The 24,317-nt window shown below is 37.7% G+C and overlaps 1 protein-coding gene and 1 long non-coding RNA gene across 3 annotated transcripts; both read right to left on the reverse strand.

The window, feature by feature from the left end:
- Window positions 1–705: 705 nt before the first annotated feature.
- Window positions 706–18,035, reverse strand: LOC4326316 (DENN domain and WD repeat-containing protein SCD1). Of its 2 annotated transcripts, XR_010742566.1 has the most exons (32): window positions 17,661–18,035; window positions 16,372–16,465; window positions 16,017–16,218; window positions 15,795–15,936; window positions 15,570–15,670; window positions 15,407–15,470; window positions 15,097–15,210; window positions 14,244–14,464; window positions 13,474–13,528; window positions 13,040–13,129; window positions 12,069–12,264; window positions 11,467–11,584; window positions 11,322–11,388; window positions 11,174–11,218; window positions 10,249–10,324; window positions 10,074–10,147; window positions 9,940–9,990; window positions 9,413–9,570; window positions 8,213–8,260; window positions 7,818–7,875; window positions 7,645–7,728; window positions 7,327–7,558; window positions 7,015–7,214; window positions 5,685–5,788; window positions 4,923–4,987; window positions 4,069–4,192; window positions 3,491–3,672; window positions 2,936–3,007; window positions 2,685–2,845; window positions 2,517–2,555; window positions 1,626–1,834; window positions 706–1,009 (listed from the first exon to the last, which is right to left on the reverse strand). XR_010742566.1 is itself a non-coding variant. In XM_015765730.3 (31 exons), exons 1-31 carry the CDS (start codon window positions 17,835–17,837, stop codon window positions 914–916), a joined length of 3,615 nt encoding a protein of 1,204 aa, XP_015621216.1. In that variant the 5' UTR covers window positions 17,838–18,035; the 3' UTR covers window positions 706–913. The 2 variants fall into 2 exon arrangements, 1 of the variants encoding a protein (XP_015621216.1); XM_015765730.3 differs by lacking the exon at window positions 5,685–5,788.
- Window positions 18,036–22,924: 4,889 nt separating this feature from the next.
- On the reverse strand, window positions 22,925–23,740 carry LOC107277654 (uncharacterized). The gene is made up of 2 exons (XR_001547408.3): window positions 23,454–23,740; window positions 22,925–23,237 (listed from the first exon to the last, which is right to left on the reverse strand). It is a non-coding gene; the product is annotated as an uncharacterized lncRNA (long non-coding RNA).
- Window positions 23,741–24,317: the final 577 nt, after the last annotated feature.

The following is a 24,317-nucleotide window of genomic DNA, read 5'->3' on the forward strand; positions in this document are numbered from 1 at the left end:
AGAGGAGGGACAGAAAATAGACTTATTTTAGCTATACATATGTTAGCCCAAAGAGGAGGGAAAACAGACTTATTTTAGCTATACATATGAAATAACCCAAAGAGGAGAAATGAAAAATAGACTTATTTAAAAAAAAGTCCAATGGGCCACCCATGCCTTCGAAGGCCGGCACGGCATGGCCCGACAGCTGGTGGGCCGTGCCTGGGCGGAAAGTGCAGCCCATGGGCCAGCACGGCCCAGCACGAAGTGCCTATCGAGCCGTGCCAGCCCGATGGCTGCTGGGCCATGCCGGGCGGGCCCTTTGGCCATCTATAGGCGAAGCATATCCTCCGCAGACGGCAGTAGCATGCCGAAGAAATACTTTATCCGTTTTAAAATGTTTGACACCGTTAACTTTTCAGCACATGTTTAACTGTTCGTCTTATTAAAAAAATTTGTAAAATATGTAAATCTATATGTATACATGAAAGTATATTTAACAATAAATTAAATGATATGAAAAAAATAAATAATTACTTAATTTTTTTTAATAAGACGAATGGTTAAACACGTGCTTAAAAAGTTAACTGTGTCAGCCTCCCATGGACAGATGGACTTACTCGAGCACTTGTGACACGTTGAGCTCATTCACATGGGTTTTAAGATGAGCATAGAACATAGAACATAGAACTAGAAAAAAAAGCGACAAAGGGGATCAGCTGAGAATGGGCTAGAACAATAAATTTTCTTCTAAATATACACAAAATTCCACTCGAGGTATCTGGGCAGGTCTTTTGAGATTACAAAAATGGATGGAACTTATATAGAGTTCCTATATTATTTATACAGAGGGCCACTAAAAAATTAATAACATACAACAAACACAACAGTGCAATTGACATTTTCTTTACATGGACATGGGTCCTGGTATAACTTAGATACTCGTGGTGGCATCCCAAAGCCGAAGAAGTCCGTTGCGACCACCGCTGCAGATTCTTTTCCGATCCAGGTCCGATGCTACACATCTCACCTGTCAAAAGCAAAATTGAGGACTTAACAACATAATATGCCAAATTAAAGGAAAAACACAACGATGTATAACTAAGTTTGTTTTTGTTACAAGCATTTTCTTTGAACTTCAACATGACAGACTTCTCAGAAAAACATGCATTTTGTCCCTTGCGAACTCAAAAGCAACTTAGCCATGAGCCCATGAACTATTAAATCCTACACTTTGCGCTCTAGCTTTCTTGTAATACTCTATTCGTCTCATAGTATCAGGGATTTTGGAGGGATGCTACACATTTTAGTACTACAAATCTAAACATAAGCCTGTCCAGATTCATATTACTAGGATGTCACATCCCTCCAAAATCCCTTATATTTTGAGACAGAGGGAGTATATCAGTGCACACTATTGTTAACCTCACAATTTAAGCACGGTACGGACTTGCAATGATGCTTCAAAAAGATTAAATATGAACATCATTTGTTGAATATGCTTATCTTCATGATCAAGCATGAGAAATATATATATATATATATATATATTTTCGAACTGGCATGAGAAATAATTGATTATGTAAACAATTGCCAACACAAGGCCATGCTACGGACATAACTGATAGTGAGAAACAGTTTCATACCATAGCAGCAGTTTTCTGGGGAGTTCTGTAAAGCTGCCATCCTGCAACTTTTGATCCTGTATTTGAGAAACCCCCGAATCTTTCTTGCGGACGATGGAAAAGAGACATAGAGTTGTCAGCAGCACCTATTCCTAGCCAATGATCACTGGCACTAATGGACAGAACAGATGCCGAGTGAAGCGTAAGGTTCTTGACACATCTTATTCCTCCTACAAGAGAATGAAAATGCTGGACTATCAATCACCAGTTCACCACATGTATAATTTGATATCTCTTTTATGCACTAACAGGTGGTAGATCATAGTACTGCATGTACGAATTTCAAAACCATAACAAAATAAGATGAGGCTACCACCTACCATTGAACAGATACCAGTAAATGTAAAAAGAATTGTGTATCTTTTTTAATTAAACAAAGAATTATGTATCTTTTTTAATTAAACAAAGATGAACAAGCCCCTAGCCCAAAGTCCAGCTCTATTCTGTTCCCTAGGCAGAATTTTAAGCTGCCCTTATCCCCTAATCAGTCCCCTCCAGCTAGCATTGTTCTACCTCAAGTCTTCACTGTCTTGATCTGTCTACAGCTAATGCAGACTCCATTGTAGACAAGTTTCATAGAAATACAAACACATGGTTACCTGTGTTCAACTAGCTGATGGGAGTAATACACTAATACCCCACCACCATGGTTTGAGTCCTCTTCAACTCAAGGTTGAGACGTTAGTGTTTCTACTTTAAAAAAAAATACACCTAGTTCTAGCTAGTATCATATTCTTTCTTGAAGAAGTCATCCCATGGGTACATACAAGGCATGCTTCTTGCGTGTACATAAAAGGCACAAGATCAGAATTTCCCAAAAGAGCACCAAACAACAAATGCAGAAGATCTCACCTTCATTTTCCCAAAAACGTATAAGCCCATCAGAGGAACCTGGGATGTTAATTAAGGATCAGACTCATTTGACATGAAGAGCATTATTTGATGATGAATACTGTAGAGTACAGTGGATATGTGATAGAGCTCATCTCCCCAGTTTTAAAATAAGCAATGGTCACATACCCGTGATGATTCCTTTATCTGAGGGTGAGTACTCAACACAGAGTATTGGGCCAGCATGGCATGCTAACACAGCGTCACATGTTCCTCGGGTAAGAGACCACACCCTAGCCGTCCAATCATCACTCCCAGTTATTATGGTTTCACCCGTCATCCTCATTGATCTTCAATCAACCAAAATTTGTGTAAGCATCTGTAGATTACGGGTGCAAGTTGCTCCGACCCACCCACCCATAACTGCAGTTAGACATTACCTTATCCACTTTGTGTGCCCTTGGAGCTTGAACATCTGCTTACTGGAACGAATATCCCAGACATGTGCCACCCTGAAGATGGAATTTTTTTTTTTACATTAAATTGCAACCCAAGTTGCTCAAGTGAATTTAAAATTGAGTGAAATGCACTTTGGGACACCATTTATTACTGAAATTTCACTTTGGATCACCCTTTACTCAGTTTTTTCACTTTGGACTAGGTAAATTTGCCTTTTGTTACACTTTGGACCACCCCAAACCAACTTCAGTACATCAACTACCTCCAGCACATCGACTCTAGCACGCTGGCGAGCTCTTCTACATATATGCAAACCCTATCTTTGCAGGATAAGAGACTAAGCATGGCTAGAGAAGATAATTGGGGTGGCCCAAAGGTGGAATGCAAACTTACTTGGACCAAAGTGAAAGTCTAGGCAAAGGGTGGTCCAAAGTGAAATTTTGGCAATAAAATGTGACACAAACTGCAATTTACTCCTTTTTTAAAAAAAAATTAATGTATCTTGAAACATGTTGGAGTTAAGAAGATGTACATACACATCTCTTCCAGCAGCTGCTAGAATTCCAGTTGAGTCATCATATTCCATACAGAGAACTGCACTTTGACAACGACCCACAGTAGCAACACAAGTATCGGTACGTACATCCCACATCTTGACAGTGCCATCATGAGATGCAGTAAGAACACGTTCTCCTGAGAGCATCCGGACAGAACTAACCTGCAGCAGTGTCAAAAAGTGTAAGACTGGATAAGGATATTTTGGAAGCGAATGTTATAAGTAATGTTTGGTGTAGCAACATCCCGCTACCCCATTTTCAATTTGCACTTGTACATTTCAAAAGAATATCTAAAAATATATATATAAAGAAAGTTTGCACACAAACATTTGGGTAGAGATATGAACATATATATACTAAAATGATAAATAATCTCTTATATTTTATCAGATAAAGACAACTCTCTGGTATTTCTTGTATCTAACATATGTCATATTTTCCATACTTTTTTCTATTTTGGAGGCAATCCATTAGTTGTCACTTACGACATGTCAGTGGCACAAAGACTAGAAAAAAAAATATTGTCAAAGATTGCCATGGCATGGGAGGATTCTGACCGGTGCATCATGACCCTTAAGTTCCTCCAAAAGTTTAAAAGTTTGCTTATCCCAGACTATGACAGATTGATCATCAGCTCCAGAAACAATTTTACCACGATCTGAACTAATTGCTCGAATTGTCCTACAAAAAAAGAAAGTACATTATTGTCATCAAGCTGGATAAATAATGGATGGGAAAATCCTGTGGAGAAAGTCAAAGAAACTTAAATTCACTACAAATCGCTCACTTCTTGAAAGAGACAAGACAAACAAACAGTAATGCCATTCATACACTATTGCACTTCATAAGAACTTTACAATTCAAGATGATCCAACCTATTTTATGATACTGCTCTATGTAACATTCTGTGCAATAGAGCTAGAACAAATTTATTTGCAGAACTCAACTACTCATGCTTAGAAATAAATGTAGACTTCATGATCCAATGCACAGCCAAAAAACCAAGAAAATTTGGCAAATTCCTTGGTTAAGTAGGATTTTAGATCTAACACAACACACTCGACAATGGAAAATATAATGGATAATACCACTAAATACAAACCTAATATTAGAGCTGCATCTTGGATATGCACATTTTCTGTCAAGGAAGATTTCTTACAGAAATCTTTGGACTTAACTCGAATTGGAATATCCAAAGTAGTAGAGTCCAAATCAAATGGGCACTTACAAGATGGTTCAAGTTCATTGATGTACAAGGCCAAAATTGACAGAAATCATGACATTTAATTAATTTGTCCACAACTATTATTATGTCTGAGATAAGCAGATCTAGTTAGTTCACAACACAGTGAACTACGATGGTGATAGTGCATATTTCATTGAACTGGTTAACTTAGATGATGATTTCTACCTAGTGTGCCCTTTAAGTGTTGTCCGAAGTTCAGAACCACGCAAACTTGGATCCCATATTTTTACCTGTAAAATGTACATAAACAAAGTATCAGTAAAATATCCACAAGAATTTTTCCTGAGCAACAGATTTCCTAGTAATGCAGCATTAGCTACAAGCTGTATAAGTAAAGATGGAGCATACAAAATATAATAATATATAATGACTAGAAATGCTATAAGCCTATAGCAGCATAGTCCATATGAAGTATACATGAATCTCATTTAATTTCAAGATATAGAGGCTTTGATAGTGATGCAATTAAGGTCCTGAATAATCATTGCACACTAACATGCACGTTAAGCAATGTTAACGGTACCAAACAAGCTGTAAACTGGCTAATTGTACTTACATTAGAACACAAACAGCATTGATAAATTTACAAAGATTAAGGTTGCAGAATAGATGCATGTATTTTCACAGGAATTTATAGAAGCAATTTCTAAAACGAAATTGAATATACAGATAGCCCCTACTACACATGATTCACAACCTGGCAGTAACCAGCCAAATACAAGCTAGATTAGCCCAATTTTGTTTTCTCAAACTATGGCCAGTTTACTGGTTTAGGAACAATCGAACATGAAATTCATGTTTTGATACTTTTTAATCGAAACTAAGACATCAGCCAGTTCTTATCTTCAAACCCAATAACAGATTTTAGAAATACAATTCGGGCAGTTTTGTTTCCTCCAGAAATGTGACAATCTGACATGCCACTACCTTGGCAGCATGCTGATCTTTGCTTCATTTCTCGGCAAACCAAGTTTTTGCTTGGAATGAACCACAGACTTGCATGGTTGTGGCATGCCATGTTCTACAAGTAACTGGCCAGAAACAAACAAAGTGAACAAAAAAGTCAACAGCAGGCATTTTACTAGTCATGCTAGGTATATTTTGGTCTCGCAATCTGGTTTAATGTGCTTCCTCCATCCCAGATCAGAGGCATAGTGGAAAAAACTGGACCGGACCGGCAGTTCGACCGGAAAAAACCGGAACCAGAGGTTAGCACGGTTCGGTTCAATAGAAAGACCAAACATGTAATCGAACCGGTTTGAACCGGACAATAAACCGCTGGCAGTCGAACCGGGCTAAGACATGAGAGGGTGTAAATGTGCCACACGAAGGCCCATTTAGTTCTTCAGCCTGGCAAGACAATGATTTTTTTTTTTGCAAAAAATGCCTTGCAAAGGCGCGCAGAAGGGATTCGACCTCCGATCGCTAGGATAGAAGCCAACTGCCATGACCACCGCACCTCGTGCCGTTGTGTGCAATAATTAAAACATACATGGTAGATGACTTTACTTTATTAAACCACGGTTCGACCGTCCGACCAGCCGGTCCGACTGCTGGACCGGTGAACCGAGGGGTTCACCGGGTCATCCACCAGTCCATTTTTTTCAATTATGATCAGAGGGCGTCTAATTTTCTGGCTGGTGTCCCAGTATACAAGGCACATCTTCAATTTGATTCACTATCTCCCAATATTACCCTTTCCTGATGCAAGCATGCAAACTGCCACAGCCTATGCGCACAGAGCATGCAAACCAGTGAAGCGATCAGATTAAATACATAACTGTGTGCTTAATTAGGGGCATAATAGTAACAAACTCCCTTAACGCGTTCTCTCCTTGGTCTTAGCATAAAAAAAAAATATGCACACTGTAACTTGGGATGGAGGGAGTACTTCAGAACAGGTCGACAACACAAAAAGGCTTTAAATTGTCTCTTAATAAATTTGAGAAAAACTTATGGGCCAATACTACTCTAAAAAAACACACAAAGTAACACAATATCACATAATCTGGTATTATCAAGAGTGCCATGGTGAATGTCTTAATTTGCCTAGCAAAACTTTAATCATAAAACCTTTGCCTTTTCCATGCAAAGCTTCTTTTTTTTTTGTAATATCAGCAAAATTTGGGAGAACACAACACGCTTAGGTACTCTAAACCCTTTCTATGTGATGGAGTGACTGATAACAAAGGGAACAACGATTTTGAGCAACAAATGAATGAAAATAAGGAACGAAACGCATGAAGCTTAGCCTAACCGTGCAATCTGTGCTTCCACTGATGAAAAAGCCAGCATCTTCACGATCACCAACAAGATCCCAAACCTCTTTCCTTGTTACACAATGAAGAGCAGTAATAGCACCTGTATGTCCTCTAAGGGTCCTCATATTTGTTTGAATTTTCTTTTGTGCAGCAGGTAGGTCAGTTTTGCCTGCAGTAGCACCAACCTTCACTTCATCTGAAATAATTGGGCGACATTGACCATATTAGAGAGATGTGGATAAAGTAATCACTAACATACTGTACTCGGGTCCTAAAAGCAGGAGAGGTAATAGTAGCAAAAAGCTTACTAGTTCGGTTGAAAGAGCTAGCCCTTAAGCTTCTGTCCCTACTAAACATGCTTTGCACCCAATTTCGACCCAATCCAGATGCCTCGGCAGGTTGTTGGCTTTCATCAGATACATCAAGCGCACGGGGGGAAGCCATGCCATATGATGGCGGTTGTTGTCCTTTCCCTGTAGCGACTCCCCAATAGCCAATGCGCAGTTGTTGCAGATGTGTGAGCAATGCTCTAAGTTTGATCTGAGGAGGGTTTAAGAATGGTTAAGAAAAGGTATTCAAAACAATCAAATTTTCAAAAAAAAAAAATCTGGTGTTGTTTGACTCACGAGCTGCTTGTAACCCAAGTTGTTTCTCTCAGCTATTTTCTCAATCATATTCCAAGAATCAATATCAGATAGTCCCAGTCCAGCCTCCATTGTTGGTGGAAAATAAACAAGTCAGGACAGTTAAATGCAATTGTTTTACCAAGAGTATAAATAAGGTGAAAGATTTCAAGTACCATGTGAGTTGCCATGACAATAAGCTGTGCAGTAACTAATGTTACATAATTTGTTGACCTGAGAAAAAAAGAAGATATAAAAGATGAGATGATAATTATGCAATTATACTAAAATTCCTCAGTGTAAACGAGCTGTACTAAAACCTGACCAATAGTAAAAGGCAGAATATTTGATGCCATCAAAACATTTTTCGTGATTAAGTTCAGCCAACTTAAGCTAATATTTTGATTATATAAATTTCTTAAGTGTGGAAAATGAAAGTATAAAAAGGAAAAATCATATCTCCATGCTATCAGTTAGCATTCTTAAGCTGCACCAGGAATACATGCATGGTGTTGAGACAGACTGAACAAAATAAATACAGGAACATAAGAGCAGGCAAATCGCAACATACTTGTTCGAACAATTCTCCATCAAGTATTCAAAATAGCCATCCCAGAAACTGCAAGAGAAATGAATTGATGCGTCATATCAAAAGTGAATCTGAAACAGATAACATGAAAATAAACCCAGAAAACAAAGCAAGGCAACCACCGATTGGTAAAACTCTTCAAGTAGTGTAACCATGTGGAATATCCTATCATTAACAATTAACAGATCAAAAATTAATAACTGATACACCTTTAGCATGCTTTGGAGACAGCAGTATACACAAGCTAATTGAGTATTTGATCCAGAGACAGCAGTCAGCTGCACAAGCTAGTTGGATATGCATGCTACTATGACAGGTAATACTTATTTGAATTTATGCAAACTTTTTCCATCCTCTTCCAATTCCATAACTACTTAGGCTGTGTTCGCAGTGGCTTGTTCCCATCCAGGAACAGTAAGCGCAGAAAACGGAGCAGTCCATTAGCGCGTGATTAACTAAGTATTAGCTATTTTTTTCCAAAACTGGATTAATTTGATTTTTTTAAGCAACTTTCGTATAGAAACTTTTTGCAAAAAAAGCACCGTTTAGCAGTTTGAAAAGCGTGCGCGCGGAAAACGAGGGAGAGGGGATGGCAAAAGGTGCATGCGAACACAGCTTTACTCCCTCCATCTACTTTTGATAGTCATATTTCATCTTGGCACACAGACCAAGGATAAGTAATTCTACTTATCATCCATTTAAACATGCTACTACTCATTCCTCGTAAACAAGCGATTCATCAATATTTACATTTCTCGACGCCCATGTAGCCAATCTTGTGTGGAAGAATGGAGAGTCATGCATTAAATTCGAGAAAGTCCTTAAGATGAAAGGTTGTTGAATTGAAATATGCCTATCAAAAATAAATTTTTCAGATTTGGAAATATGACTACCAAAAGTAGATGGAGGGAGTATTATGTAAGGACAAAACTGAACCTACAGTACCTCAAGTCGACTCAAATCACAAACACCCTCAGTTTCTTCAGCTTAGCATTGTAGTTTCTAAAGTAGCAAGATAACTTGAGATTAATAAGCTAAATGGCATGACAAGCTACCATGTTCTTTCAAGCTTAATGTGGCCACATTCATAGATACAGAGAATGACACGACAAATTGATTGCAAATCAGGAAATTAAGATAAATTTCAAAACAAATATGATCAAATTGTCTCATACAACATACCGAAGTTCCTCCCATACTGGCAGGGACAATAGATGACGCTGGACATAGTCTTGAACATTGTTTGGGTCCTTCTTATACATTTCAGCAGAAACTTCAAGAGCATCTCTGATGGTTAGCATGTCATTGCGGGAGTTGGCACGAGTTATAGCCGTCTTGAGCTGTATGCAGAGAGAATTATGAGATTGTTCAAAAACAACCAATATGACACACGGAGAAAAATAAGCACATTGAATTATTGATAGGTCTGCATGTATCCAAAACTTACTCTTGTAAATTAGAAAAACTTTGCATAGCCTCCATAGTGGTGAAGATGTATTTATGTGAATTTGATGTCTTTCTTTTTTTTAAAAAAAAAAGAACAGCAGTACAAATATGACAATGACAATCGGATAGAGAAAAAAAAGCATAGCAGTAAAATATACTAACATGAAACGACTACCTTGAACAGGTATTTACCGGTTCTAAGGGGAACAAAAGTGTCTATATCTAGCAGAGTGTGGGACAGTGGAACAAGAAATTCATCTCACCAGTTCTTTTACAGCAATAAACTGTTCATCAGTTAATCGGCATTGCCAACCCTAAAAGGTAGAGAAGTTAGTTGGATATAATGTGGATCAGAAAATGCCAAGGTATACATTCACTGATTGCTTATCCAGATTACCGAATGAATATGCTCTCTGATGCACTCAACAAAGCCACTACCCCCAATGCCTTCTGCGTCAGACTCAATCAAAGCTGCAAAGAGAAATAAAAGTTATGTTGGGACATGGGAAGGTATGGCAGCCATAGATAAATAGAGTACGCAATGTTATGGTTTGACTGAAACTTCAAGATACCAAGAATGGTGCCATATTCAAATGATGAAAGGGGATCCTCAGTTGCTCCAAGTCTCAGAAGACGAAGCCACAGTCCCTGAAAATAAAAGGGCAGATGCTCGATGATATGCTCACAATTTGTGATGTGCAACATGTCAAGCATGAATATGTATTGTTTATGCATGAGCCAGTTATATGATGATGGTAATCTCTTGCCTAAGATGGAATCATCTGAATAGCATTTTCTATTTAAAAGAGGGGTTTTACCTTTTTGGAGAATATTTAGAAGGCTGGACAACATATGGAACTACCTGAATATCACTATTTTAATTCGCAGGCTATAATGGCCCTATTACAGTTCTGAACCTCTGACGCTACCTGTAAACCACTTTCACACTATCACAGCTATGGTTTCTATAGCAGTGATGGCAGCCTACGAGAATATCTAGAGAAAAAAGTTCCTATTGCATGTCTCCTGCCACTAAGCTTGACAATAATAGGGCATGTGGCTTTTGGCTTAACAAGGGTTTAAATGATATAAGACTCTTCACTAAGTCAAACCTCCAGTATATCTAGAAGAAATCAGCGCTTTCATTGATCCCTATAAGTAGTTCAAAACAAACAAATCAATAAAGGTGCGATGTAATTACTTCATACTTTGGAGTAAGTGCTGCAGCTTCCAATTCCAACTTGACTATGGTCCTCTTTCTTGTTTTATTTTTAATCATCAGTTTCACAGTATTTTTTTGTCGGAATATAATAAATATAATAAATCACTTAAAAAAAATAAAGTATGGCATCCAATGGCTTTAACCATGCTTTTGATAGTCCATAAAAGCTTCATTTTGCAAATACTTACGGAACATGATAATCACAAGTTAAAAGTGTTGCCAAGAACATATGAAACTCAATCGGTTGGAACAATTGAGATGAATCAGCTTATTACCTGAAGCTTTACTTTTATATCTAGAACCATCCTTTCTCTTTCTGCCTGTTGAAAAATAGAAAATAATATTTTGTAAAAACAAAATAGATACCCTGTCATGCATGTAGAGAAACAATGGAAAGATTATTTCCCAGTATGTATGACTTACCGCCCTCTCTCTAGGACTCAAACTTTCTACCTTTGGACCACCTCCAATAGTTGGAATTGAGGGAGAGCTGAAAGTATACATTGCAGTTATAAATTTATAGTCAATGGAAAGAATAACAGAGGAAAATCTTGGCATGTAATCTTACTTTGGTACTTGCTTACTAGCCCCACTAGCTACTGCTAGAATTGATTTGCGTTTTTCTTCTTGTTCTTCTGTCCTTGCGTTTGTTGGAAACCTTTTATAGCAGAATCGTTTACCTGGTTCTGTAAACACGTGTGGTCAATTACTCAATTATCAATCCGAAAACACCAGAAATTACAGAATTATCAGCCCCCACTCCACAGGCATTATTAAATAAAACATGGACCTTGACGTGGAGTAGATTCGAAAATTCAATATTACAATGTTCCTTCATTTAAATAAACAAATTGAACACAAAAGGTCAAATACTGTTGGTTTCTCTAAAGAATTTTAGTTGGTTGTAGAACAATCCCAACATTATTCTAACGGCTTCACTAAGTTGCCATTTGCCAACATTATTTTAATCAGCAAAGTGATGCAGGGTAATGAAGGCAAACTGGCCTCTAACAGTAAACAAATGATGCTTAATGGGCATATATATATCCTTCAGTATTTTTTTTTTGTATGACTGATAGTATTTGTTTCTAGACAGCACATTTTGGCAATTTTGACACACATTTGGAGAGCATACCAGTGTAAAAAAGAAATCAAATAGAGATTAAGTACCTGAACCTCCAGTCTCAGAATCAGCTATTGTTATGATCTCAGGATCAGCAACATGAGAAGGAAATATTGCCAGAGGGTTTTGTCCTCTCCCAGTTGCATCCTGCAACTTATCAAGAAGGTTATTGGTGTTTTCTTCTGCATTGTTGCATCTTTCCAGATAATCCAAGAATCCTTGTGTCTCTATAAACTGCATAATCTGCCAAATAATCATGAAATTTTGTAGTTTATTAACAATGGATACAATCAAATTGACTTTAGAATATTAACATTAAAAATACCTCCAGGCACATAACATAAAGTTAGAGAACTCTAGTTAGCTATTTGTAGGATTAAGAATAATCGAGAAAAATAAATAAATACTCCTCAATCCTCATTGACTTTTACAAGGCGCAGTTTGACTCAGTGCAGTCTATAAAACTAAAACTTGACCATTAGTTTCTTATAATTTATTCTGTATAACACAAAATCATGAGACATATTGCTAAACTAATTGAGTAATTGTTGATAAAAACTTATGAAGTTTGAACCTTGGGTGCACACTATATATCAACAGGTGTATGAATCATTATAGTACAACGGAAAATTTTCATGTAGCATCAACAAAGAAAAACCAGAATTTGTTTGAATCTGGACATGTTCAACAGGTGTATGAGACATTTTCATACATGAAGACCGCAGTATCTAATGTACCAGATGAAATCGAAGTGAACTCAAAATTTCAGAAGTACAGAGCAAAAAGAGAAAAAAAGATCCCAACTCCAGGTCCAGAGCTGAGACTAGTACCGTTAGAATTTATGACTTAAAACAGCTTAAGAAACTAAAAGTTGTCCAGGTTCACCTTTTATTTTTCATATTTCTTGAAATGTCTAATAATTGAAATGGTCATTGATGAAAGCATTACATTTAGATAATAATAACAAACAGCCAAAAAGAAACCAAAAGAAAAGGTAGAACAGGAGTAGTAAGCATACCATTGACATTGACTCAACAGGCTGATTAGTTGCACGTGAACGCTTTTTAAGAAATGCTTGAGTATTGAAACCACTTGGTGAAGCATTATCCTAAAAACAAAACTCAAACAAGTTACAACTCGAGCCTTTTAGACAAATATTTCCACCGTTACATACTATAAGTCATTTTAGGTTTGCCCTAACTCCCAAGTCAAACTTCTTCAAGTTTGACCAAGTTTACAGAAAAGCATAACAACATTTCTAACACAAAAGAAGTATATTATTAAAATATATCCAATGATGGGTTTAGTGAAAATAATTTGGTGTTCTAGATGTTGCTATGGTTTTCTAAAAACTTGGTCAAACTTGAAGTTTGATTTAGGGCAAACCCAAAAATGACTTATAATATGGAACAAGGTCAGTAGCTGGCAGAAAACATATTAGACATAACTTACAATGAAGTTACGGTAACCGCTCATAATCAAGGCAAAGAATCTTAAGAAAATCAACCTGCATAAATGCAGAACATCAGCTGATAAGATTGTTCCAATGATAATTTTTAACTGACAGAGAATGAAAGTCCCAGAATTTCAATCATGACTACCTCAGTAGTATAAAAGCTCATGTTAGTCGCAGTATATTGTGTTAACTTGCAATAAAACAATGCATCGTGAAGAATCCTAAGCTCCCAATATGACATGTTGAGCATGCTTCCTTTTTTTTCCAATTTCTAATGATTTAGCATGATCTGGTTTTGAGGTTGTTGTGTTTGTGTAATTGCGAATAGTCTTTAACTCTTTATGCACACCTGCTGGTCCCATGGGACAAGAAAGAATCAAGTAAAATAGTCAAATTATTCACTTTTATGTGTATCTATGCTTGTGCAGGAATTGAATTAAACTTATCATATTTTTGTGTATGTTACAAGGCATGACCAATAGAATGCTAGCAAGATACTAGACCTACATTCAATTGAGCATAATTCTATGCTACTAGAATTAGACCTACCATGAAATTGTATTAATTTGAAACTATATGTATTTTGTGTAAGTTACTAGTCTTACGTCCAAGAAACGCTAGCAAGACACCAGGTCTATATTCAACTGAATGTTAGTATGATTCTGTCCTACTAGTACCAGGCCTACCATGCTTACGTGAACCGTGAGCATCATATAAATTTGAAATCATGCACAGTTACATGTTAAACAAAGTATAGTAAAATTACCTAAGCTGAAAATCATGTTCCTGCCCCCATGATTTTGTGCCAGTCCGGAGAGAATGGTCACCCATACTGCCAAGGTTGATTTTCATGTAATCAATACCCATTACATTGGGCTGTAGTAGTTTTAATATCTCACCACGCAAGAAATTATGTTCAGTCTCTGGTATTGGAGGGATTTCTTCTGAGGTTGTAATCCGATTGTATTCGAGGTCTACCACCACAACCTGGAATTACATCATTGTAGCTCATCAGAGTGGTTCAATATGCAATACAACAAGTAACAAGGTATTGAAAAGTTTACATTGATAGGCAAACACAAAAAATTATTGCAACATAGTCTGAAAAATGCATTCAGCATGTACAGCAAGCTATATTTCTAAGCATCTGGTCCATAGAACTAAAAGGCAAATCAACTTCTCTTGTTAAGGTCACTTTGATATGTGTAGTGAACATGTCAGGTGATACAACAGCAGATTAGTTTCAAGGAGAAATTGTCCACACATTTTGGAAGGTAAATATTGTGCTCCTAAGCTACATATAATAGTATGTGCACAAAAATTCTTCAGATAGAGTGACAAAATACTTTCACTCTAAGAATTTTGTAAGATACCTTGCTCATTATCAACCTAGTCTTATTCATGAGAAGAATATTATGACAGTGTTTGCTTGTGAATAAATCAAGATATGGATTTAAACATGCATTCTAAAAAGTAAAGCAATTCAGTCAGCAAAGAATCCAGTTCGCCAAATCAATTGTGAGAAGGCTTATTTCACAGTGCTAAATGTAAGTAGTAAAATACTCCAAAATAACAGAGGCAAGTAAAAACAAAAGTATTAAATAATGGAACCAACTTACACCATCCATTGTCACTGTGGATGTGTCAACACCTGAATGAAGTCCCATCATGTAGGGTGTTGGAGCATCTATGTAATCAACCCCACTAGAGAAAATTATTGGGATGTAGACATGCTGCAGCATGACGAATAATTTGGGAGTAATTCACTCCATGATCAGGTAATGTAGTAATGTAGCAACAATGGGGACTTATGGGAACAAATACAAATGACTCTTTAGTTGCAAGTTTCAGCAATTGTCATCTGACATATTTGTGAAAACTGCGGAAAAACTTAGTAGTAAAAAAGGACAAATTTTGAATCAAACCTACCTGCCACCTAAGTGGGTATATTAAATGGCATATGGCTTCTGAAACTAGAGTCAACAGTGTATACCTGCATTGTTACGAATAAAAGAGAAACCCATCAAGCCTTAAATCAGCACAGGAATCAAGTTACAGCTACCAAAGTAACACTTGTTAAAATTCGACGCACTTATTTGATCGCAGCAATATCCTTCTTTCAAGCAGAACTGCAGTAAATAATTGTATTAATTTATCAACATCTAGGCACTGCACCAATGGCTGGAAGGATATCTGCAGTCACAGTAAGCTTAATTTAAGCAATGGATGCTTAAAAATGGATCTATCAAGCTTAAGGAGTGAATGGTAATGGGAATATAGTAGAGAAACAAAAGAACAATGGAAAAGAGGGCCATACATCGGCATGAGGAAGCCATTCTTTTGGAGGAGCCTCCACAGAAAGAAGGCAATTCTCAATGGCAAATAAAACACGATTCTTTCCTGGTGTTGGTAATGGAACTTTTGACACCAAATGTGATATTATGTCCCACAATGGCTTGCTGAAATCAGAGCACACAAAAATTAGACCATAAGAAGGTTCCAACCAGAATATACAACTTGCATGAACATTGAAGTTTACCTACAGCCGGCAGGAGAAAAACAAAGGACAAATATTTCTTCTAGGGCATCACGAAGGACTTGGAAACTAGGAGAATGGGACACAAAGCATATGCATTTATCAGCAAAAGAGTTTGCCGGAATTTGGTAAGCTTCAAGAATATCTTCACAAATTGGATCCCGAAATGCAATACAACTAACATAAATTTTTGAGCCATCTCCCTCTACAAGAAGTGAGAACAAAGGTAAGGGAGCAATCTATATACAGTAACCAATAACAGTTTTAACTAGAAGAATGAAACAGTCTCAAAAGGTTTAGGAAATATCAGCTTCAAGCCTTCGACAGGATCATCAATCTGAACAACCGTTGCATGCACCTGTCAAAACTATGGGATAACTCCGTGGATAGGTTGAGAAATCATTTGCATCCAACCCAGAAGAGTATATCCTTACTCCAGCTGGCAAAACACACTGCATTTATCACCAGTCAATGATAGAGGTTCAGATTCACAAATATAGCGAAACAATTAGATGCAGAGATAAACAGAATCAAAGGTATTACGATTGTCAGTGAGCAGTTCAAAAGTATTATTACAAGACCCATTTGTTTTTAATTGTTTTCTCTTTTGTACTGTATCATCTGGAAAATAATTCAAAACATTGACATGTTGCTATAAAATAGTGCGTACAATATCACCACGAATCACTCCCCCCAAGTTCATCTTTCTGCCAAAATTTCATGGTATTATCCATCGCTGACAAAACAAATGGCTAAACAGTCGCATTACATTTCTCATATTTTTTTTATTCCATACGAGGTTGCGTTGGTGTGCTGCTTTAAAATATATTACTGAAAACATTATTTCACCCAACACTGAAAAGTATTTTCGGTACAAATTATATGTGCTGGTATAAAATTATCTTACAGCAGCAGGGATAAAACCATGAATTGTACATGCTACAACAACATAAGCCCACATACATAACATTATCACAATCACAGCAATAGCATCATAATGGAATAAATAGTGACCTTCGATGTACAGCAACTCTACCCAAAGACATACTGAGTTCCTGCTTCCACCAGCTCACATAGTGTAAAACCAGACCAAGAACGAGTGCGTGCCCTACAAGGCCTGCAGTGGCAAGGCAACAAGGGATGCCTTTCAAGATATTTTGGTATATTTTTCTTCCTTCACTAACATGAATGAAAAGAAATGTCCATCATGATGTTCATCTAAGAAGGAAGGAAATTGTTGAAGGGAACCCTCTATTGGTTAGCTAGTTTTGCCTCTAATTTGATTACTATATGACTATATATCACAGTATGCTCCACTGCGCTAGCACTAGCAAGTAGCGACCCTAGCCACTAAAGCCTAAATCAAAACGATCGCTTCAACCCTACCAAATCAACAAAGTGACTAGCCAACCGATTTGGGCAAGCCAGTATCACGAATTCACCTCTAACGATAAAATTGTTTTCCTAATTACCAAGCACGCATACCGAACAAATGACAACAGCACACGCACATTTCGTCGCAAAACCACCAATTCGGCACCATTCCAACCACAAAATGGGGGGCAGCAAACAAGCGCCCGAAGCAGATCGAGATTAGAGGCGGTTGTTATAGAGAGGGGAGGGGGCGGGGGATCTGCGGGTGCTCACGGTGGGGAGCTGCGGCGGCGGGGGCGGGTAGAGCGCGTGGCTGGAGGGCGGGAGCTGGTCGAGGAAGGCCGGCATGTACATGTCGTCGACGCCGTGGTAGCCCTTGACGCCGTCCAGCGTCCGGATCTCCGGGCCCATCCCGCACACGACGAAGTACTCGAAGATCCGCGACGCCATCACCGCCGCCGGATCCCCCCGCCGGGATCGCCCCGCGCCCGCGCGCTGCTCACCGGAGGGAGGGGAGGGGAGGGGGCGCCACGGCGCGGCGGCTGGTTGTTCGCGACGCGAGAGCGCGCTCTCTCTCTCTCTCTCTCTCTCTATCGCTGCGGGTCTCCTGCGCGAACGGGTTGGGGGAGGAGGAGGACGACGAAGCCTACGCGGGTCGGGTGGGTCTCTCGGTTTGACTCGTTACGAAATCTCTCGGATAGATGGGGAAAACACGTGATTTTCACGAAAATTAAGGCCGAGTTTAATACCAAATTTTTTTTTCTTCAAACTTCCAACTTTTTCATCACATCAAAACTTTTCTACACACATAAATTTCTAACTTTTCCAATACATCATTCCAATTTTAACCAAACTTCTAATTTTAACGTGAAAAACACACCCTAATTCAATTTTCGTAGAAGAGCAGTACGAAGTTGTTCTTTTAGAAAAAATGGATTGTGTAAAATTACGACGGGACAATCGTGAATGTTCGATATTTTAGGATAAACTCGATCAGAAGTTCTCATAATTAAATATTATATTGAAATAAGCTTATAAAAACTAATAAGTTTATGATATCTTTTAAAGCAGATTTACGCTACAATTAGGAATTTTGAAACTAAGAAATTGAAAAATTGTTAATATTCAGAATTTTAAACGGTTTGATTTATCCTTTTTTATAGAGGGAGTACTTTCGTAAAAGAACACTTTATATCTATATCTCAGCACTATCATATCAAGGATGTGGTTGCGGGGTCATTGGGAGATGTGGTTGCGGGGTCATTGGGAGTGGGGCATGACTCTACTCACTATTTACAAATCCACGTGCTCAAAAATATCATACACTCATACTAGTTTTCGTTTCTTTGAGCATTTGTTAGAGGGCACACTTACAAATGTATGATTGCAATTTACGTGCTTGTCTTTTTGATACTAGGCGATTCTCAGCGCTTTGCGGCGTGAATTACTAAGCAATTTTCAATATATTTTTTCGACGATCAAGTTAGGAGTAAAAAGAAAAGAAAATAATAAAACGTGAGGGTTTATCACTACTTATTGTAAAACAAACAAATGATACATGTGATTTAATATGGAAAAATATTGATAAGTACATATTAAATATTATAAAAATAATAGATATATTTATTAAAATATTTGTGGGAATGATGTGAGAGGTGATGATTAGATATACTTGCATGTATATTTGTAGAATTAAATAAAGATTAAATTGCATATTGGACCACCTTTCTTTACCATTGTTTCAACTTGGACCAAGGGTAGAGTAACCTTTTCACTTTGGACCACCTATATTTATATTTACATGTTGTTTCATTTTGCGGCTCTTCTTCCACCTTCAACTCCATTGATCTTCTCTCCGCCCTACTTGAATTTCACACCGCACTCATCCTCAAGCTCTACTGATGCCACACTATCTCGAGTCCTGCTGTTTGCCATACTCTACCTCGAGCTTGACCTCCCAACAATTAGGGAGGTCGATCTCCTTTCCAAGCGCACGGAGGTGACGCCGACGGAGCTTCGACACAAGTACAACGCTTAGGGGTGGGCAGATTTAGACCGAACCGAAGAACTGAAGCGAAAAGACCGAGACCGAGACTGATAAATTTGGTTAGCTGTTCGGTCCCAGCCATCGAAAGGCCGAATTTATTTCGGTCATTTCGGCTATTGGGCTCGGCTAACCGGATTAACCGAATTGATCAAAATTTTGGCCCAATAGGCCTAGAGCCCAATAAGCCCAGTAGTACTAACCCTAGATACAACCCTACCACTGCCGCACTCCCTAATCCCAATCTCCCATTCCCATCGCGCCGCATCCCCATCCTCTCGGCCTCCGTCTCCACCACGCCGGCGCCGCCTCTGTCGTCCTCCACCGCTGCCGCCACCGCCTCCGTCGGCCTCCACCGCTGCCGGTGCCGCCTCCGCCGGCCTCCACCGCGCCGGTGCCGCCTCCGTCGTCCTCCCCCGCGCCGGCGCCGCCTCTGCCCTCCACCGTCTCCAGCCAACCTCTATCGTCGATTCGTTGTGCGCCGTGAGCTCGGTGGTGGAAGAGGCTAGCCATGAGTAGATTGCAGATTCAAGTCAATGGATTCAAGTCATGGCAGATTGACAGTATCGATTTGTTTCTTTTCTTTTCTAAATTGTGCTCAATTTGCTTCTTTTTTTTTGCCTAAATCGTGCTCGATTTGCTGGTGACACCAATTTGTAGTGTGTATCTGCGGCCTAATTGCTTGATTCATCGATCTTACTGATAATTTGATTTTTTTTGTTGTTCAAACTTTTGTTATAGTTATTTTGGTCTATAACCGAGACCGAACCGAACTAACCGAAGACCGAATTGCTCAGTCTTGAGTTTTGTTGGAGACCGATCGGTCTTGAGATTCTAAAGACTGAATTTTTAAAAAGACCTAGAAATCGAACCGAATTTCTCTGTCTAACCGTATGCCCACCCCTAACAACGCTGGTGATCACTTGTTGGCCTGCTCATGGTGGTTCCTCTAGCCCTTTGTAGTCAAGATAGAGAGAAGAACAGAGATAAGAGAGAGGGAGCTGGATGTGGAAGAAGAGGCCCAAAGTAATGTTGTATGCTTGCATGAGGGTAATAGATAATAATTGCTAGTGGGTGATGATGTGATATAATTGCATGTTGAGTTTTAGGAGTTAGTTGGTATCAACTTTATACAAAGATAGGATGCGTTACAATATTACAAGGTGTATCCGCTAACATGTGACTATGGTGTGTGTCTTCCTTATAATTTGAGAAAAATGAAATTTGCACTTTAGTAACTCCATGCTATTCACTAATGGTTCTTTTTCACAACAAGTGGATCCTATTATCTTTTATACTAGGTGCTGTCATAGGTATTGTCCTGCACTTCATAACGAAAAATATTTTGCTAGATATAATTCAAATATCGTAGAAATAATGAATGGATATAAGTTAAGATACTGTGAAGATGATATAAATGTGATAATATGACATGTTTGTATATTACGCTGTAGCTTGTAGAACATAATACTCTCTCGTTTCATATTATAAGTTGTTTGACTTTTTCTGTAGTCAAAGTTCTTTAGCTTTGACCAAGTTTATTAAAAAATTAACTATATCTACAATACGAAATTAGTTTCATTAAATCTAGCATTAAATATATTTTGATATAATGTTTGTTTGTATTGAAAATATTACTATATTTTTCTATAAACTTGATCAACTTAAAAATCTTTGACTAGAAAAAAAAATCAAACAACTTATAATATGAAATAGGGAGTAGTTGTTAACAGGTGATGGTGTGAACATGGTAAGATACTTGCCTGTGGTCGGGTTTATAACCATACTTCTTACATTTTTGGTGAATGTAACAAATTATCGAGTTAATCAAAGACGATATGATAATTTTAATTTGCTAGTCAAAATTCTCAACTTTACTGATGTCACTAGTAATTTGCTAATCCTGTATAAAGTTATATTTTATTTCATCCTATGCCATTTTTGTCTATGGGCAATTATTGGCCGGACTGTCAATTGAGTTCAAAGAGATCTTCTTGGCCGGAGAAAATGATATGAGGTGCACTGCCGGTTTGAACTCTAGAAAAATGATATGAGTTCAAACTGACATGAAGAAACAGTCAGTGGTCCGTTTGAACTCTAGAAAAATGATATGAGGTTCACTGCCGGTGGAAGGAGCAGCTGATGACACGGGTGTTTGACGCCATCAAGAGCCTCCGTCTTGACGTTCTCTCGGTGCAGGCATCAGCACCGGATGGTCTTCTCGGATTGAAGATACGAGCTACGGTTGTCTCTCTCACTCGATAGAAACTCAGCATGTTATATTATTAATGCTCATGTTTCTTATGTGGTATACTTAGTAAGTTGTATCCATAAAAGTTATAAAGAACTGATCCCTTCATCCTAAATTATAGTAACAATCTAGTATCGAACTAAATAATAAATCTTAGTACGACGAATCTGGATAGACCATAATGTTCATATATATATATATATATATATATATATATATATATATATATATATATATATATATATATATATATATATATATATATATATATATATATATATATATATATGATGACCATTTTGTACACCCAGGTGTATGTACTCCCCTTTTTATTGGATATCCATTAGTTGATAATGAATGGTTGGGTGAAAAGAAATAAATAATATTTGTTTTTTCTCAAATTTCTACAAGCATGTCCATCGGCAGGTGTTCTATTTTTTCAAATTTTTGCATGCATGCACACTGGCCGGTGAGGAATAATGGGAACGTTCAAAATGTTTTAGATATACTCTTTTCTTAGTTAGTAGAAGTATATACTCTTTTCACTAACTAGTATTATATATTTTTTTCAGTACATACTTTATTTTATGTTTTATGTAGTAGTAGCATATAACATACTAAAGCATATATCATTTTTCCTACATTAGTAGTACATACTTTTTTTAATAGTACTATATACTGTTATTTGTAGTGTACTAAGTATATACCATTTTTTCTAGATTTGCAGTATGTACCACTTTTGTAAATTAGTAGTACATACTGTTTTTTCTTTTGTCAGTATGTACTCTTTGAAGATTTGGCCAGTATATATATACTCTATTTTTAATAGTGCTATATACTGTTATTTGTAGTGTACTAAGTATATACTATTTTTTCTACATTTACAGTATATACCACTTTTGTAAATTAGTAGTACATACTGCTCTTTTTTTTGTCAGTATGTAATCATTGAAGATTTGGCCAGTATATATACATACTATTTTTTTAATAGTACTATATACTGTTATTTGTAGTGTACTAAGTATATACCATTTTTTCTAGATTTGCAGTACATACCGCTTTTGTAAATTAGTAGTACATACTGCTCTTTCTTTCGTTAGTACGTACTCATTGATGATTTGGCCAGTATATACTACGTTCCTCATTGAAGATTGTTTTTTTTTTTGCAAGATGTATTTCCAAAAGAAGAACAATCTGGCTGACGCAAATTAAAGAAGAACTAGTCTGAATGACATGAGAATATGAAGAAAAAGAAGTGCATCAATGAGCTGTTATAATTTAGACTCAGATTGAAGCGTATGCTGATTAAAAATAATGTACAATCATAATCAGAATACTAGAAGTATACGCTATTTAATTCATACATATACCCCGCCCATACTTTAAAAATAAAAAAGTAGAATACCAACGAGAATCACAAAGATTATTTCCCTGAGAAATATTCCGGATTCTCAAACTACTGCTACAGACAGATTAACGATCCAACGAGGCAACGACAATCTCTGAACAAAGCCATTTTCCCATTGCACCGTGATGTCACTCCGCCGTCCACCACCTGCATGAGCGCTTAGTCATTCAACTAGTTAATTCATTGGAAATAATGCATCTCTGACCCCAAATCTACGCATCCTAAAACATAAATTCACAAGTTAACAGGAAACACGAAAAAAAGGAAGAAAACGCTCGATCAGCGAGAAGAAAAATCAAAGAAAAATATGAAGGATTACACCGTTGCCTGGGAATAGATACGATCAATGGATCAACACCTCACCTGGGCAAATATCGCCGAACGGCGACACGGGCAGACATCTCGACACCATTGACGCACGGCCGCGCGCACAGGATTGCCGATGGATCGTTGTTGTTGTCCTCCGGCAGACCGCAGACGCCGCGGCCGCGCTCGGCCCATCGCCTGGACATGCATGCCATCGCCGCCACTGGTGAACGCCGCAGCCTCCTGAGTCGCTGATGGATCGCGGCGCCGTCGCCTCCCCGATCCACCGATTTCCTTGTAAGCACCACCGTCTGGGAAAGCGATATTAATGCGAGCAATTCGGGACGGATCCGATTAGTGCGGCTTGATTTATAAGTATTACGAGAAAATAAATTTTCGAAAAAATAATTAAAACAGGTTAGGAATCTGGACCCGCTAGTGGGCTGAATCGGCTGGGTTACTGATGGACGGTGGATGAAAGCAGGAGTACGTACTCCTGAGTGTATAGAAGCATTTTCCTATATATATATATATATATCGTATTAGGATGTGTCTAATCTGGTACTAATAAACAAATATTTAAAGCCAGTATAATTGTATACCATGAACCAGCTATAACTAAGCACATATGGAAGAGAGCGAAAAAAAGAGAGAAATGTTGATTCTAATGTAAGAGCTAGTTTTATACATGCTTCAAGATATATAGATAGATCAAGCACATAAGTGAGAGGAGGAAAAAATAAAAAAAACATTATAGCAAATATATTGTACTCTCTCCATTCAAAAGTCTTTTGCATATTTTATTTTCTAGTGTTTTCTAAATGAGATAGACATATTTATAGTATCCATGTATCCAAGACTTAAATGAAGAAGTTGTCTGTTTGTTTTTATAATGCTAGACTAAACTGTTGGCCGGAATAT

This window comes from Oryza sativa, chromosome 1, assembly GCF_034140825.1.
Source record: "Oryza sativa Japonica Group chromosome 1, ASM3414082v1".
In the NCBI taxonomy this organism is placed as follows: domain Eukaryota; kingdom Viridiplantae; phylum Streptophyta; class Magnoliopsida; order Poales; family Poaceae; genus Oryza; species Oryza sativa.